General features: G+C 39.6%; 1 protein-coding gene across 1 annotated transcript in view; it reads right to left on the bottom strand.

Moving 5' to 3' along the window:
• Window positions 1-18,591, bottom strand: part of LOC130164873 (phospholipid-transporting ATPase ABCA1-like) — a 170,464-nt gene that overhangs the window by 36,930 nt on the left and 114,943 nt on the right. The window contains exons 41-47 of the mRNA XM_056369863.1: window positions 18,329-18,458; window positions 17,712-17,832; window positions 13,114-13,176; window positions 11,649-11,755; window positions 3,345-3,486; window positions 2,274-2,408; window positions 431-534 (exon numbers count right to left, since the gene is read on the bottom strand). Of these exons, the coding sequence (XP_056225838.1) occupies window positions 431-534; window positions 2,274-2,408; window positions 3,345-3,486; window positions 11,649-11,755; window positions 13,114-13,176; window positions 17,712-17,832; window positions 18,329-18,458 (802 nt within the window). The remainder of the gene's footprint in view (window positions 1-430; window positions 535-2,273; window positions 2,409-3,344; window positions 3,487-11,648; window positions 11,756-13,113; window positions 13,177-17,711; window positions 17,833-18,328; window positions 18,459-18,591) is intronic.

The raw sequence follows: 18,591 nt of genomic DNA, 5'->3' as shown, positions 1-18,591 counted from the left end.
CACAAAAAATTAGGCTTATTTTTTTTTTTTTTTTTCCTAACTCACAACCATGTCCAAAACTGGCCAACATTACAGAAAAAAAGTTGGGGAACTTAACTTTACTCCAGGAAATCTTGGATAATGAAAAGACTCCAGCACTGATATTGACAGTTTCTCTTTTCATGGTGGAAAAAAAAGCCAGTCAGTCAATATTCCCTCACGCTTCATGAAAGCTTTAAAGCAGTCAGTGTGTGTCTCTGGCAGCCGTTATTAACTGCCACACAGGAAACAATACCTTTCAACTAAAGTGTAACTCAAATTAATTCTAATTACAATATCTACAATACACATTCATTTTATAATAATATAATAATAATTTGGTAGCTCTGCTTCCCCTTGTGAAGAGTCAAATCCATCAAAGAAAATCAATAGATAAAGAGTGATGCTGCACCTGTGTGATGTGAGGATGACTGAACGTCCCTTCCTGATGACACTGAGGATGCAGTCCCACAGGAAGCGCCGGGCCTTGGGGTCCATCCCAGTGGTTGGCTCATCCTACGGTAAATGTAACCTCTTTAAAACAGTTTCCATTACAGCACATCTTTTAGGAGCGTAGGATTTCATGGTTCATCATTTAAGGCAATAATCTGTTAATCAATTAATGATATGCTAAAAGGGTGACAAAGAAACATGAAATATCTGAGTAAACAAGTGGAGAAACAATGAGCAGCAATAAGCAACATAAAAAAAGCTGTTACCAGATCTCAACCCAGCTGACCAACTGTAGATTTAATGTATTAATATGTAAGGCAGCTCTTACACCATCATCAAAACACCGTCACATTGTCCGGTAAATGCCCTGAGACTTGTCCTATATATACTTATAAACACACACACATACACACACACAGGCATATGGCACAATGCACACAGTAAAATTTAGGTGAATTCAGAGTAGGCCCATGCACACATAACCGAGACACATACTGAAGCCCTCTCCAGCACAGCACGACACACTGACAGACACACACACACACACACAGTCTCAGCGACTTGCTTTTTCTTTCTCCTCAGGGCTAGTCTGTCCATGCACGATTAGAGAGTGACAGTACTCAGTCCATTGCCTGGTTTCGTTCCAGGCCTGGTTCTCCCTCACTAGCACAATCCTACAAATCCCATGGGGTACTTCCATCACCGTGCCCAATGTGTCCCCGTGCAAACCCTATGTGGCACTGCCTCGAGGCCGCCTGGACTCCCTGGGCTAGCACACAATACTGAAACTGACACAGACACTGACAACACATTATCCCACTGCCTCAAAGTGAAGGCTAGCCTGGCTCAGGCGAGTAAATAAGGAGGTTTGGAACAGTGCAGCTCTACAGCCTGCAAACTGAGCCAGAACACAGAAATGGCTGGAAAGATTATTTAGTAAATGTCATTTATTATGGATTACTCATTACCTGACTAAAAGTGTTATTAGCGGCATAATCTGAAGAATTGCTTTAAATGAAGCAAAGAAATGCATTTATTAGCGTTTACAGGCAAAAAAGAAAATGCAATGGCAATATGTTGTAACTTTTAGTATATCTGCATTATTTGACCTTGTGATGCGGTGGGATAACAAGTCAAATGCAATAATCATAATGAAAATTTATACCATACACATTGAGCCCCCATAAGGAGTCCCCAATGTGATTTAAGGCCATTACTGTCTGTCCCTCAAGATAACATGGACACAACTTCCTGATTAAACGTTAAAGCCGCTTAATTGAAAACATGTGACGCAGTATGTTCTGAGTCATGCTTTCATTAATCTTTCATCGGTGAGAAAATGCTCTTGCCCTGAGTTTTAAGTCCTGGTGGATAGGAATTTAATATGTGTAAAAGGAGTTCAGTGTGCTGCACAAATCGGTTCTTCCTTGAAAAGAAAAAAGAATTAAAACATGACCAGTGAGTGACCCCTGAAACACACACTCTCCTCATCCACAAATAATGTACTTGTGATCCTTTGGGAAATCCAGTGAGGATTTGTGAATTTGATCCATATCTTGTCTTTTCTATTTCTCATTTCTGAAAGCATACATTAGCCCAAATTCCTATACTCTATCATCTTCTTACTACAGTCTAGTCTCTGTGTGCTTGTAAAGAGAGAGAAAAACCCCCCAGATCTGCTGTAATCCAAACATCTGCACCACATCAATATTGATTTAAAATATTACAGTCTTAAGTCTTAATAAAACAGAAGCGTATCACATTCTCACCGTGTACAACACATCAATAAAGCTGTATCTCACCAGAAAGATCACTGGAGGACAACCGATCAGGGCTATAGCAGTGGAGAGTTTACGTTTGTTCCCACCGCTGTAGGTTCCCGCGGATTTGTTGGAATATTTGACCAGCCCCAACTTTTGGATCCCCCACTCGGCCACCTTTCGAAGAGAAGACACAAAGTGAACATTACGGTGTCAAGAAGAGTGTTTCCATGATGGATGATATTTTGGCTTGGATCTCCAATGTATTTAAGCTCTGCGGCTTTCAAGGACGAGGCATGACAGCTGGCATCACTGTAAGACCTTAATCACAGGCTGCTGAGGTACTTTACTGTTCTCCCTGCTATTTCAACAATTTCTCGTTGGCACCAGCAATCAGGAGCATCGCCAATGTGCACAATATCACCGGGTCTCTACGGACATGTTGAGGTGTCACACTAGATGCAGGATGTAGGCCCTGCATTTCATTTAGAAAACATTCCTTGCAAATACATGTGGATATATTTGATTACAGATTATGCAAATATGACAACATGAGGATTTAGTTGGAGTATTGCCACCAAAACAGCCATATTACAATGGGCCACAGTAAAATTAAGAGTTATGCTAGCAGCGCAGAACTGGGTCCCTTTGGACAGTAGCTAAGAGATCAAAGTCCTGGCGCTGGGTCTGAGGCCTATGGTCGCCGCCAGCCTCTCCCCTCCTTTGATCTTACTGTTGTAGAAGCGGGCGGTGCAAGAGGAGTGCATGGAGGCCGCATAGGGCCGGCCACACCACTAGGCATGGTGAATAATGTAGAGCCATAACCCACAGCTGCTGCTTTTCTACCACCGGCCCTTTTTCATTATGTATGGCTTCTCCCATTGAGGTTATCTATCACTTTGACGTGTGCTCCAGCTTGCCCTACATGAATTCTGGTTGAAAAGTATTTGATGGTGAAAATAAAAACACGCTGAAAGGAAATAAACTGATAATCCAGTGTCCAATGTCTTGAATTACTAGATTTGTGTTTTTTTAATCCCCAACTATGGCACCTAATCTACATTCATGTGTAAATGTACAAGGACAGGAAGCACGAGAGGAAGTAATGGTTACCATGGTGACCTCGTTTTCAGGTACCCCCCGTAACCTGGCGTAAAACTCCAGATGTTCTCGTCCAGTAAGCAGGTCATTGATAGCATCAAACTGGGGGCAATAGCCCATGTTCTGGTGCACATCCCTCATTTCTGTTCGTATGCTGCGAAAGAGAATATACATGTTAATTGAATGAATGAATGAATGAATGAATGAAATTTATTCGAACAAACGTGCAAGAATATATACAACCAATAGTAACAAACAGAAAACATAATGCAGGAAAGGTAAATGATAATCCTCAACAAAAGAAAAAAGGAAAAGTAGCTTTCTTGCCGACAAGCTCGAAAGGGAGTAGGAAGAAGTAAAAACTTATTTACTCCTACCCCCCAAGCTTAACGTTATTGTTTTCAAAAGAATATATACATATATCAATAAATAAAATGCATACCCAATGCCCATTAAGTTAACTGGCAAATAAGGAAATCATACTTACAAATGATAATACAGCCTATGTATACACATACTCATGCATATACACATACATATACATATATACACCCATAACTATATATATATAAACACAAACACACACATATATACATATATATTTATACCAATATATACATAGAACCCCTAGATCAGGCGAATAGGAATCTACCAAGTGTCAGTTAGGTCCTCTCTTCCCTATAAGCAGTAAAAACGGTGTGCTTGTATTTGCTCTTGAATTGAGCAATGTTTGGACATTGTTTTAATTTCACATCCAGACTGTTCCAAAGTCTTACTCCATTAATTGAGATACAGAATCTTTTCCTTGTGGTTCTAAATCTGCAAATCCTGAAATTTAAAGGTTCCCTTAAATTATGTTCTCCCTGTCTTTCATAGAACATGTTCAGTAAGCTAATGGGTAATAAATTGTTCCTAGCTTTGTATAAAATTTGAGCTGTTTTAAATTCCATAATGTCGTAGAATTTCATGATCCGGGATTTGACAAATAATGGGTTGGTGTGAGTCAGGAAGTTTACATTATGAATTATTCTGATACCTCTTTTTTGCAGTATGAAAAGTGGCAGCAAGGAGCTTTTATAAGTACTGCCCCACACCTCTGTACAATAATTTAAATAGGGTAAGACTAGCGAACAGAATAGAATGTGGAGAGATTTATAATCTAGGAAGTGCCTTGCTTTGGAAATAACAGAGATGCTCCTAGATAATTTACTACAGATGTATTTAATGTGAGATTTCCAGCAAATTTTGTGGTCTATTATCACCCCAAGGAATTTAATTTCATTTACTTTTTCAATGTTAACACCCCCAATTTGTATCCCAGTTTTATAGTTAACCTTAGTATTACTGAATATCATATATTTAGTCTTGTTCAAGTTTAATGATAATTTATTACTGTCAAACCAGAATTTAATCTGTTTAAATTCGGAAGTGATTTTGTCCAAAAGTTGCTGTAAATTCTCACTAGAACCAATAATGTTTGTATCGTCAGCAAATAGGATACATTTGAGTATTTTAGATATTTTACATATATCATTTACATACATGATAAATAATTTAGGTCCCAACACTGACCCTTGTGGTACACCACACACAATGTCCAGACTTCTTGACTGATGTTCTCCCATTTTCACAAATTGTTTCCTATTCTCTAAATAGCTTCTTACCCACTGTAATGCTATTCCCCTGATCCCATAACGTTCCAATTTGTTAAATAATATTTCATGATTTATTGTGTCAAATGCTTTTTTTAGATCTATAAATACCCCCACAGCATAACTCTTTTTTTCTATAGAATTGGTAATTTCCTCAATGAGTTCAATTAAAGCATGTGATGTTGATCGCTTACTTCTAAATCCATACTGACTGTCAAAGAGCAAGTTATGCTTCTCTATGAAATTATCTAATCTGCAGTTGAAAAGTTTTTCCAGAATTTTAGAGAATTGTGGGAGCAGGGAAACAGGTCTGTAATTTGTGAATTGGTGTTTGTCTCCAGTTTTAAACAGGGGAATAACCTTAGCAGTTTTCATATTATTAGGAAATTGACCATATTGCAGTGACAAATTAAAAATGTGTGTGAGTGGTTTGGAAATACCATCAATTACATGTTTTATTACTTTCATATCTATGTCATGATTATCAGTGGATGTCTTGGATTTACAGTTGCGAACAATATCAAGTATTTCATTTTCCTGTACCGGTTTGAGGAACATTGTATTCGGATTCTTTTCTATCAGCTCCTCACTCCTTATTGCTGCATCTTGAATTTCTTTGGCTAAGTTTGGTCCAACATTTACAAAAAAGTTATTAAATCTATTTACCACATCATCCATGCTATGAATAATCGTATCTTTTTCTAAAAAATATGTAGGGTAATCAATTTGCTTTGAGTTATTTCTAATTATGCTGTTTAATATATTCCATATGTCCTTAATATTGTTCTTACTGTTCTCTAATAGTTTAGTATAGTGCTCTTTCTTATGTGCTCTTAATATATTAGTCAGTTTATTTTTATATTTCTTATACTTTTCCTCTGCTTCCTTAGTTCTACATTTTATGAAATTTCTATAAAGTAAATTTTTCTTTTTACAAGCATTCTGCAGTCCCTTTGACATCCACTGATTATTTTTATACTGATGTTTTCTCAATTGTTGTTTAACTGGACAATTTTTGTCATATAACATTTTAAAAGTCCGTATAAATTTATCATAAGCTATATTAATGTCATTTTCCTGAAATATAAAATCCCAGTCCTCAATTAATAAGTCATATCTGAGTGCATCCATGGACTGTTCTGTTCTAATTCTTCTATATAGTGGTAGATTATCAGGCTTGTTTTTTGAGTCCTTACTGTTATAGACTATAAAAACTGGAAGGTGGTCACTTATGTCATTTACAAGCAAACCGCTTATTATATTGCTCTCAATATCATTAGTGAATATATTATCAATCAAAGTTGCACAATGAGATGTTATCCGGCTTGGCCTAGTAATTTTGGGAAATAGACCAATACTGTACAAGGAATTGATGAAGTCATCAGTCATCTTGTAATTGTTTGGATTCAGTAAATCAATATTAAAATCACCGCCAATAAACATGACTTTATGATGTGCAAAAGAGAAGTGTTCCTCCATCCAGTTTTTGAATATATCAATATCAGAACCAGGTGATCTATATATACAACTTACAATAATATTTTTCTTTTTTTCTCTACTTATTTCTATTGTCAGACATTCAAGTACATTATCCACGACAGTTGACATAGATTCCACAACATTATAAATAAAACCCTTGTCCACATATATAGCCACACCACCTCCATTCTTGTTTTTTCTGTTCATACAGATTAATTCATAACCATGAAGATCAAAGTCCATGCCCTTTTCACTGTTAATCCAAGTTTCGGATATTAGAATTATATTGAAGGGGTGTACAAATTGATTTAAGTAGTCCTTTATATGTTGGAAATTTGCATATAGGCTTCTGCAATTAAAATGGATTATAGATATTTTATTTTCCGTTTTTAAGGTCCTATTAAACTGTTCCTCAGTATAATAATGGCAGTCGCTATCAGTATTTAACAAAAAGTTATTATCTGGATCAATATCATGTTCTAAGTGTTGTGGTTTATGATCAGTGTACTGGGCTGTCTTTAACTTAAAATTATCTATTTCAGCAATTCTATCTCGTAATTGTTCTGCAACAGGATGAGAATGTGTTCCGTTAATGGTCATAGTAGTGTTAGTGTCATCTCATACCTTAAGCCTGTTTAGGAGTACTGGTACGTGGATGTATGACCAGTTTATCGTGACGCAAATAGGCAATGTCCCCTTTCTCCCTGGCAGCTCTCAGCTCCGGCATTAACTCTTTCCTCTTTCTTCTCACGGCATCGGTGAAGTCCTCATTAATAAAGATATTAGACCCCTTCAGAGACTTGGTGCGCTGCAGAATGTCTTGTCTGTCCTTATGCCGGAGTAGTTTAACTATTATCGGCCTTGGACGCTCACCTCTAGGTTTCCCCGTGCGGTGCGCTCTCTCCACCTCCACCTCCCGCTGCAGCTGTAGTTTCTCAGCGAGGACTTTTTTTTACCTTGCCCTCCGTCTCGGTCCACGTTTCTCCTGGGGACTCTGGTATTCCGTCTAGGACCAGGTTGTTGCGCCTCGTCTGGCCCTCCAGGTAATCCAGTTTATCAGTCAGCATTAACATGCTGTCGCAGACTTTAAAAACGTCCGCCTGCATAGTGTCAGAGCGTTCCGAATGTTTGTTGAATTGGTCCTTCAGCTCATCCACCTCCTTCTGCGTAAATTCAAGGCTCGTTTTAATTTCCTGTAGATCCCTGGTCAGAGCGTCAATTCTGCCATTGTTGGTCTCCATAATGATCTGAACGAAGCCCTTAAAATTCTCCTGTTGCTGCTGCAGCAGCGCCATAAACAACTCCTTTTGTTGTTGCATTAAATCGTTCACCTGACCCAGTGACACCAGTTCTTCGTCAGGTTTCACCTCAGTTTTGGAAGCTTTCGGCGGCATCCTCAAAATTCCGGTAAAGCCGTTTAGCGTACTCCACTGAATGATATTCTTAATATTCTCCTCAAGCCGTCCCCTTTGCTGTTGTTTACGTTGCTAGTTAGCTGCTACCTTCGAGTTAGCTGCTACCTTCGAAGTTTCAAATGATACGTTTCCCCAGGAACCTTTTGAGGAACTATGCGTTTCCACCACAGGAACCAGGGTCTAAATTTAGTTCTGGGGTAATTGATCGACCCCCAAAAAAAGGATTGACAATGGATGACATTATTGTTTGAGATAAAAGATACACACACACACACACATATATATATATATATATATATATATATATATATATATATATATATATATACACACACACACACACATATACATAAAATGAGAACATTTAGAAGGCCAAGAAGCAAACACTTCATTTATTCTGCCTATTGTATTTCAAAGAGAACTAAAACTTCAATTGATTTAGTTGGAAAGATTCATTAAATATTCACAATAACTTGATAAGAAAAAGAAAATCAGAGCTGAGAGTGTCACGGCCTGTGTTTCTCTTTGAAACTCTGCCAAACTAATATGGAGAAGCAGAGTGGTTCATATACTGTACTCATGGTCTCAAGTTAGTGTCTTCAAAACTCTCTGTCTTTGACATAAAAGGTAGGCAAATAAAATAAAAACTAAATACCAAAAATCTGGCCCTGCAATCTTTTCCAGACATACAGTTCCAAGCTCAGCAACATGCACCCTCTAGAGGCCAGTAAAATAATGGCAGCAATAGTTCTGGATGAAGACATTTTCCTTTTCGCAATCTACGATATTAATACTTTCACCACCTGCAGGGAGCAAATGTTACAGCTGATTTTCTCTCCTCTTTTTATAGCTGCTTTGTTTTTTCAGACATAATATTGGACCCATTTTTCCCCTCAAATGTTATTTTCCCGGAGCAATGGTCAGCCTCAGGGAAGGTAAATGTAATTTGATGTGTTTGGAGGCTGCAGGTGGTGGACTGAAAGCTTTAGTGATCTAATATTATGTTTTGTTTTAGTTTTGATAAAGGCTCATGATAAGAGTAGGTTATAGCCTTTAGCAGATTCAGGAACAACCCACCACAGCTCCACATTTTTAGTTTTGTTAGTTCAGGCTGGACAGACTCTGCCGCTGTATGACAAACAAAGAGTTAACCTTTCACATTGCTGATAACCATTTAAGTTCGCTGCCCCTCGAACTAGAATCATCATATAGTATCTATGGGAAAGTTAATGAAAAACATTTAAAAATTTAAGAATTTTTAGCTTTTTGTCTAGCATTCTGTGCGCTAATGACCAAACAGCTATGTTATTAGCTGTTTGACTGATAGCATACGTGCAAGATTTGCCAGAGAAAATTTTTTATGAATGGTTCCATTTAATTTTGAAGTGTTTGGTGCCAACATGCGTGACTTTGATACTTTACACCACTGAATTGTCTATTTAAAGGTTAGACATTTTGACAAATGCTTGTGTGCTGTTTCAGTTACATGCTTAGCCCAGCCTAAAGGCTAGAAGCAGGGGGAAACAGTGAACATAGCTCTGTCCAAAGGTAAAAAGCTCCTTTAAAACTCTCTAATTAACTTGTCCTATGTTATACATTATATACAGTGGCAAGAAGAAGTATGTGAACCATTTGGAATGACCCGGTTTTCTGCATGAATTGGTCAAAAAATGTGATCTTATCTTTAACTAAGTCACAAGTGGAGACAAACACAATGTGCTTTCAGCTAATATAATCTTTCACACCCATTAAACATTCACAATGCTAATGGAAAAAGTAAGTGAACTCTTGGATTTAATACCTGGATAAACCTCTTTTGGCAGCAATAACCTCAAACAAGCTCTTCCAGGGGCTGCTGATGATCAGACCTGCACAACATTCAGGAGGAACTCTGGACCATTCTACCTACAGAGCTGCTTCCGCTCGGCCTTATTCTTAAGGATGTTTGGTGTGAACATTTCTCTTCAGGTCATTCCACAGCATCTCTATTGGATTAAGGTCTGAACTCAAAAGCAAAAGGCAGATTTTGTTTGTTTGTATGACATTCTGTGGTAGATTTACACTGATATTTAGGATACCTTGATAAACTTGGGAACTAATTTTCACCTCGATGATGGCGAGCTGTCTAGGCCCAGAGGCAGCAAAGCCCCAAATCATGATGCTCCCTCCACTGTATTTCTCCTTTGGGATGATGTTTTCGTGTTGGTATACAGTTTCCGTTTTTTAACACTATGTTCTTCCCAAACAATTCAATCTCAGTTTCATCAGCAGATAAAAGATTTTCCCAGTAGTATTGCAAATTTTCAATATACTGATCTGTGTGTTGGTTCAAATTGACATTGTTTGCTCAAAATCATCACTTAGATGAAGATCTGACCATATTTTAACACAAATTCAAACATAAATGCAGGTAATCACCAAAGGGGTTCACCTCCTTTTTCTTGCATCTACCCATAAAAAAAAAAAAAAAAACCCAAGTGCAAAAATCAACAGGTTGTGGCTTTTTGCTGCATTGTGTTAATTAGTGAAGTTTAGAGGTGCATGTGGGCAGATTCCTTTTACTTTTGGCTCGCCTTTTTGTTTTCTCCCACTTTCAGTCTGTATGCTAAGCAAAGATAATCGCCAGCTGGCTGGGGCTTCATGTTTAGCCTACATGACAGCGGTGTCAATATTCTCCTTTGAAACACAACTGAGGTGGTCCACTGCTACTGCCAGTTTGCTGTTGGTCTTAGCAGGCCAGCTTTGCTCTTTAGCATTCGACAGGCAGTAACACTGGGCGGTAAACGGATGGGGAATGTAGGTATTAAAAGCTAGTCCTTGTGACAATCACTGATAAGAGAGAGAGAGAGAGAGAGTGAGTTGTCAGGAGAGCAGAGACTTCCATTCAAGAGACTGCTGCTTCTTCTCTTCTGCCGATCATTCTTCTTGCCAATGCACAGAAAGCGTAATGAGCTGAAACCAGAAGAGTGGGCGTACTCAAATTTGTTTTTCTCTCCTTTCAGTTTTTCCTAAAGGTCTGTGGGATTTTTCTTTGATCTCCATTACCCACATTAATCAACATTAATACTGCTGTGTTAGGTGTTGCTCTACTCATCTCCTTTTCTTTTTGGAACACAAAGTCAAATACCAGATGTGTACACGAACAACTATGGCAACCTCTGATGCACAACCAGTCGCAACTCACACTCAACCACGCTGCCTTACAGATGCGTGCCGAGGCAACAGAACACCGTTGTTTGTTCCTAAAAATAAGGAAGAGCAAGCCTTCCTTCGCTCAAATGCTTGAGTCTCACATCGGTGGTGTCAAGGTATTTTTTTCTTTTTTTTAGGCATGTACAAAGATTTCTTATGACTGATTCCGCAAGGCAGAAACAAAAAACATAGCAAGGTACAGGGCGAGGATGTGAAAAGGAATGATATATGGGAAAGATGTGCAAGAGGCAGGAAGAAAGAGAGAGCAGAGTCTTCAGCATTTCTGAGAATATCGCAGTGAGGAGACATGAGAGAAGCGAAGTTGAAAAGGCAGAGACGGCAGAATTTATGAGAGATATCAAAACTACCTAGCCAAGAAAAACAAAGAGTGAGAGTGTGAGAGATGGAGAAATAGAAAGCTGTGTTGCACAGAACAGGAGTAGCTCTGAAAAGGTGTGAGCTAAAAATAACCCCCACCCCCGCCCCCGCCCCCTCAGCTCGATTCCCACCTGAAACGCCATGTTGGGTGGTTAATTATGATGAGTTACTCGGTGCACTAGCGGGACTTAGCGCCTCACCTGTATCCATTTAGGAAGGCCTCTCCACTAGAGACCGGGATGTCTCCTGTCAGCATCTTGAATGTGGTGGTTTTCCCAGCCCCATTGATTCCCAGCAAGCCAAAACACTGGTGGAGACAACAGGGAGTCCTCCATTAGAGCAAAGTGCTTTGTAGATACAAGCCTCATTGGAAAACAAACAGGACGCAACTGTGATGGATGACATTTCAAATATTCTGTATGTAGATACGTTTTCTTTGAGGAAGTTTATCTATAGACTTTCTAAATATTGTAAATATATAATTGAAACTACAATTTATAGAGTGTGCATGACTGGTTCAATGTTTAGCAAAATAACAAATTGTTATTTCTGTACACAAACAAAACAACAGACAGTAAATCAACACGGCAGACACACAGGAACAAATACTGTAAGAAGTCGACCATTCCCAACGGCATTTCTCCCTGCCTCTGTAAATTGCTACAACAAACATTATCCTCTCTTCATCTTTTCTCCCTGATGCTGCTGATTTTACTTCTCTCTGGAGTGCTTGAGGCAGGAAGTTGTCTCTGCAGCGCCCTGCGGTCATGTGACCCGCCTTAGGTGCTCTGGCTGCGGCATAAATATTTGATTTCTGTCATTCATTGATCCCTGCTTGTTTGTGACCTGTGCTTCTGAATGCATAGAAGAGGGCTAAGCTTGATGTAAATAATGCATGGAAATGCAGTGTGTGATCAGCAGAGCCCCGTGAATCACAATATTCCACTGGCATTTACACTGGGCTTTGAGTAAACAGTGGCAGAGAGGATGGAAACCAGCGGAAAGCCCACCAATCACGACTGAGATTATGTTTAAATCAAGCTTTCCTGAAAAACAGTTATTGTGTGTGTGTGTGTGTGTGTGTGTGTGTGCGTGGCAGTGAGAGAGTATAAGTATGTGGGCATTTGTATTATATAGCATTTATGAAGGTTTCCTTGTTCAAAACTATGCAAAGGTTCACGTCGCTGCATTTTTGTATTTGGTTCATTAAGTTTCCTAGTGTCATTTTACAAGTTTTCTAAATTAAACATCGCTGGGTCCTCATGCCTTCGCTCAACATACTCCGTTGCTCTAGCAATGCTCTTCTACTAGCCTGTTTGTGTGCTTTTAGCACACACATGCTTGGCAGTAGCATAATGGCAGAAAACAAGCCCGATAAGGAGATTAGTGTTCTTCCTAACACCTTCTCTACGCAGTGTTTGGAAGATATTTTGATTGGACTCAGAAATCACTGCAGACTGTAAATCAAAGCCCAGTCAGAGAATCTCTGCTCATTGCTGCATGCTCTCATGTGTTAATATTTTGTAAATATTGTCTTCAATATTCAATTTCTGTTGACTGCGTCTTCTTTCAGTCCATTGATGTCCAAATTTCCAATAAAGTCTTCTAACATGGGCAAATTCTACTTGAATAGGTCCGTGTGTGATTCAGCAGCATTTGGCTCACCTCTGCGGCAGGTACGCCCACACATAGCTTGTCCACAGCAGGGGTGCTCTTCCGAGGGTAAACCTGCAGGGAGCAGACAATAAAATGAATCAACCAGCCCGCTAGAGAAAGAGAGAGAAAGAGGGAGAGGAGGCAGGGAAGGGGTGGGGAGCAGACAGTGTGAAAGATAGCAGAGAGGATGGCATGAGAAAATATGGAGCGATACACCAGAGCAGCAGGGAAGAGGTGAGATGGAAGAAGCAGGTGGAAAAAGAAGGACAGAGAGACACACACAAAGTGAAGGAAACAAATTTTAACGAGAAGGGATAATTTGCAACATTTAGAGCGAGCCAGATGGGAAAAGGTATGGAAAAAAAACAAAAGAAAAAACAGTGAGACACTTGCACAGGGGGGAAGGAGAGGACATGAACATTAGTATTTGTGACTGCAACGACAGCATTCATGAGGAAATCTGTCTCCACTTTGAGTACCACTTCAGTACCCTCACTAACCTTCAACAAACTCACAAGTCGCCCAGTATTTTATGTACGGAGGCCAACTTTAAGCAAAGCCGCATTTGGTGGTGCCGTTTGATGACTTTAGGGAAGAAGACTGCTTTCCTTAGTCTGATAAAATACTATAAACAAGTCTGTTAAACATGGCACGCGTAGATAACAAGACTAAACATACAGCCATGCCAGGGAACACATTACACACCACAGTTGTCGGAAGGTTGAAAAAGGCATTCACTTGGAGTTGTGTTTCTGGCGCCTGATGAACGCACCATGCACATTACAGTATTCACTCTTGTTTTAGCTCCGCTTTGGTCTCCACCAACTAAAGGGAAATCTGGCATTTCAGCTACCTAATCATTAGGGTTCTGCCTCTGGTGACAATGAATGTCTAAGTCCGATTTTATGGTAATCCAGTTAACATTTGTCAAGATACACCACTAGGCAGGCCGACCCGAAAGGAAACTAGACCCCTATGAGATGCAGAATCCCATCTCTCAGGACAAAGAGGAAAATGAAACTACTCACATTCTGACTGTGAGTCAGTACCCTGCTAAGATCATGTAGCGACACTAGAAATGAGAAGGCGCTTGATGTTTTTCACATCTCACTCGAAAAACTTTCTACGGTGCATCCACATCCTCCCACGCTGACCAACCTCATCCGAGCACATTTGCATCATCTGAAAAATCTCACCAGTGGAGGTAAAGAAACATAAACTTCAAGTGAACAGGATATGTTAAAAACTAAAAAAATAAAAAATAAAAAATAAAAACATTTGACAAGATGAGGTACTTATACTTAGTGCATGAGGGGTTTTTCCACATCCAAGACTATGTAAGGGTTTGATATGTTTTCAAAGTGGTTTGAAAGCAGTGTTGTCTTGCTCTAGCGCGAGAAGACAAGACAAGGTCTTTGTTGTTGTTGCTGAGTGTGACAGTGAAGACATTTAACATTCAAAATCAAGGACATCACTCTGTCCCTTTGAGTTATGAAAGAGTGAAAGAGTGACTACTGTTGACTGTGTTTTTAGTTTCTTAAAAGTTGAAAACATAGTTCTCAACGAGCGCTGTGTATGTTCACATGCCTGTATGTGATTGTCAGCGACTGAAGCATGAACGTTCATTAAAACAGACAAGTGACAGTGTACCTTCATCAGTATGAAGGATACACTTCCTGTATAGAATTTCCAAACCAAATATCCACCATTAGAAACAGTCATCTGTTCCAGATGTATTCTGAATGCTACCATGCAAATGTAAATTTAGAAGCGCCACTTCAAGCCTGACAAACAATGACTTTGCATTTATTACACAGTTGGCACATCAAAAGAGGTATTTGATAAAAGCAGAAGTTGCACAGATCCATCATTCTTCCAGTGCCATCTGGCAGCTGCACTCGGTACATATCAACCTGTATTACACATACTACTTTTTAGTGATAGTTTGCAGTGCTAAAGCTACATCAAAGCAGCAGACACGTGTATTGAAGAAGGCAATTAAAGGATAATTCCCCTCTGACTCGAGCACCACAGCAGCTGTCATGATAAACAGGCCGACATCTAATCAGATGAGACAGTTGAGAGAGCTGGCGGTTGTGCAACCCTTAAATATATATTTAAGTTGGAAAATCACGAGCTTTAAGCTCTAAATGACATACTTCAGGTAGTACGCCAAGACACGGCTCTATTTAAAAATGAGTCACCAACATGTGGTCCATCCAGTCCACAAACGATAAACAGTACTATGAGGTGTTACCTCTAGGTACCTGAAGGAAGTGGCTCCCAACTTTCCCCAGGTTTTGAATTCTCAAGGTTTTTATAGGAATTCAATGATAAAAAAAAGAATACAAATTACAATATGATTGTAATATGATTTCTGGAAAAACAAGATTTCCATCCATCCTCCTTGCCATGAACATATAGGGCTGGGCGATAACACCATTTTGATAAATATCACACAAAAAAATCCGCCAATAATAATGAAAAACTGTTGAGTAATTCACTCTAACTGTATCTGTTGTGCTTTTGGGTTGATCTGCACAACCACTCTATGAGGCTGCAGCAACAGGTTAATGGAGCTGACACGTGTAGGCCCACATGTGTCCTTCCTCATTAATGGTGTAAAATGGATGTGTTAAAAATGATCTATACGGATTAATATGAAAAAAAATATATATTGTGATAGTATTTTTCTCCATATTGACCAGCCCTAGGAGTATACTTGTAGTATGCCAAGATGCTACTTGTCAGTCATTAGTCACAAGGTTCTTTAAAAACTTTCCCTGTCGGCTTAGTGAGTGACTGGAAGGTTAAACTGACAGCACTGGGCCTGGAAAGTGTTCACAGATGGACACACTTCCATTAAAGTCTCCATCGATTACAGTGCTGACGCTAATGCAACAGCTAAGTGGAGGCTAGCAGGTGGGGCGCATTGCAAAGCACTCCTGTTCAGAGCAGCAGGAAGAGGAAGGGGAGGAGCAGGAATATGACACATGATTGATGGCCTGTCGATTGCTTCAGAGGCATGTTTAGATTTATGACAGGGCCCAGCCTGTGGCGCATGGCCACCGAAGCCACGCGCTCATTGATCAATTTGTTATCTGCACCCCAAATGGATGGGTCACAGCTGTGGTGGGAGTCAATGAGGGCACCGCAGGAAGAATCCTGATGCCTTCTGCCACTGCACCGCTGTTTTTGTGTGGTGATGGGCCACTGTGTCTCATCTCAGAGAAATGTTGTCAGCCATGAAGGTGCACATGAACGATGGCTGAGCTGCTTGTCAACAACAGACGAGCTCAGTCACATCTAATGTATTCTTTGGCACTGTTTTAGAGTTTTATTTTTACAGTACAGTGGTCCTGTTTTTTGGGGGATTAAGTGTTTTCATGAGTTGTGGTGTAGTGTATTAAAAAAGTTAGCTCTACAAGTTTTCCCTGAAAAGGCAACATGCTTCTCCAAAACTTTTCACCTTGTGAGACAATGTGTAATATATTACCCAACCAACTGTTATACTCGGCGCTTGTTCAGTAATTACCGTAGGGAGTGTGGTGCACGTATGTGTCTGTGTCTGTGCAATGAGTGAAAGATTAACCACGGTGAGACTAAGAAGACCAAGGGAGTAAAGGAGTGAAGAAGGGTGGTAAGTAGCAAAAGGCTGTTAGATTGTCCAGCTGTTGGCACTGGAGCTGCAAAGCAGGCAGCTGTGGTGACACTTCCTGCTGCCCCACCGCCTGCAGGGAGGGAACATCTGCCGTTGGATGAGGCGTTAATCTCGGCGGTGTTGAGGCACGCACTGTCACAGCACGCTCAACTTCACCTACCAGAACCTGGGAGGGCCTGAGCTGTAAGGGAGCAAAGACCTTTACATACCTAAAAATGCAATTTTGTTAGATTTTCATGCCCACTTAAGATGTTTGTGGATGAGCTGTGGACTTAAAACCCCCTTTTCCCATTTGCCCTGAAAACTGAAACTAGTACAGGTGCAAGTTAAAAAAAACTCCTCCTACCCACACATATCTATGTGCACAAAGTTGATTATTGCAATTTAAGGTCTTTCTTGTAAAAGAGATGATGTAGTTCAAAAGACTTTTTGGTTAAATAAAGAAAAAAAAATACAATTTATCAAATTATTATTACATTTTTAATAGTGTGGGTTATCACGGTATAATGTTAGAAAACAAATAGAAACGCTTGAAGGAGGGAAAAAAAAGCTAAAGTGCATACTGGCCTGGTGTGTAGGCGGGCTCAGTATATAAAAATGTAAAATGTGTGTAGTATATGTCACAAAATTTTCAATGCACTCGAGTGCAAATATGCAAAAGTGCAGGGCAGAGCAAAGGAGTCACAGAGCATACAGAGGTCAGAGGACACAGGTCACCGCCCTGATGACCTGGACGAAGAAGCTTTTTCTGACTCACTCTGTGTTGGACTTGTGGCTTGTTCCCATAAACAATCAAAGACAATCTCACAATTTATAGAAAAAAAATAAATAAAAAAATCAATCAACCTCTACCAAAAAAAGAAAAGATGGGTCATCAAGTGGGAAAAGTGTCATCATGTATTAAAGTAACATTTTAGCAAGAGCTCCAAAATGCACTTTACAATACCTTAGTGAGGTCACAGATCCTCAGAAGGTCATTCTCAGCTTTGCCTTCATACACTCGGTCACGTTCACGGGCAACATCGATATCCTCCTCCTCCGCAGATAATGACTTCCCTAAAATAAGCCTGGCAGAGAGAAGTCAACTGCAGTTGGTATAACACCCTTCATTAAAATTAACATGAACTCGCATGCCAAATTATGTGGGTCAAAGTTTAATCTCAGTGAAACAATCTCTGCAATTTTCATAAATAGTAGAAGCCATAGGCATTAGTTTCCATGGCAACTGTGGTTTTGGACTAGGTAAACACTCAGGCAAAGGAGAAAAAAAGGAAATCGGGTAGTAGTTGCCTGACAGATTCACTGTGCAACAGATGTTTCATATGAATTGAGTGCACAGTACATTAGTAATTTAAATGGAGGAGAATAGAGGGGAACTGAAATGACTGAAACAAATATTGGATGATGTTATACAACTTTATCGAAAACATGGACATGAACAGCAACATAAATGAACATTACTAAGCAAATGTAAGGTCACATTTAGATAGACAGACAAACTTCCCTGATTCCTGCCAGTTTGATTTAATTCACTCTGACACTACTGCTGACAGCAGCGTTTACCTTGGTTTGCAGAAGAACTTATACTGGATGAGGATTGTGATGACAAACATGACAACTCCCTGGATGGACATGGCGAAAAGGTTCTTTCCCACCATTTCCCAGCTGAGTGGATCCTTGAAACGGTCCTCCCCTGATAAAAGAGGAGGGAAAAACAAAGTTAATTCAGACAGGAAGGTAAGTAATCAAATGTGTTATAACCATGTGTCATTTCATGTTAATTTCCAGCCCTTATCTACAAGCTCAGAGAATGATTTAGCAGAAAA

The sequence above is a fragment of the Seriola aureovittata genome, chromosome 23 (genome assembly GCF_021018895.1).
Source record: "Seriola aureovittata isolate HTS-2021-v1 ecotype China chromosome 23, ASM2101889v1, whole genome shotgun sequence".
NCBI lineage: Eukaryota > Metazoa > Chordata > Actinopteri > Carangiformes > Carangidae > Seriola > Seriola aureovittata.
This window is presented reverse-complemented; position numbering and strand designations above follow the sequence as displayed.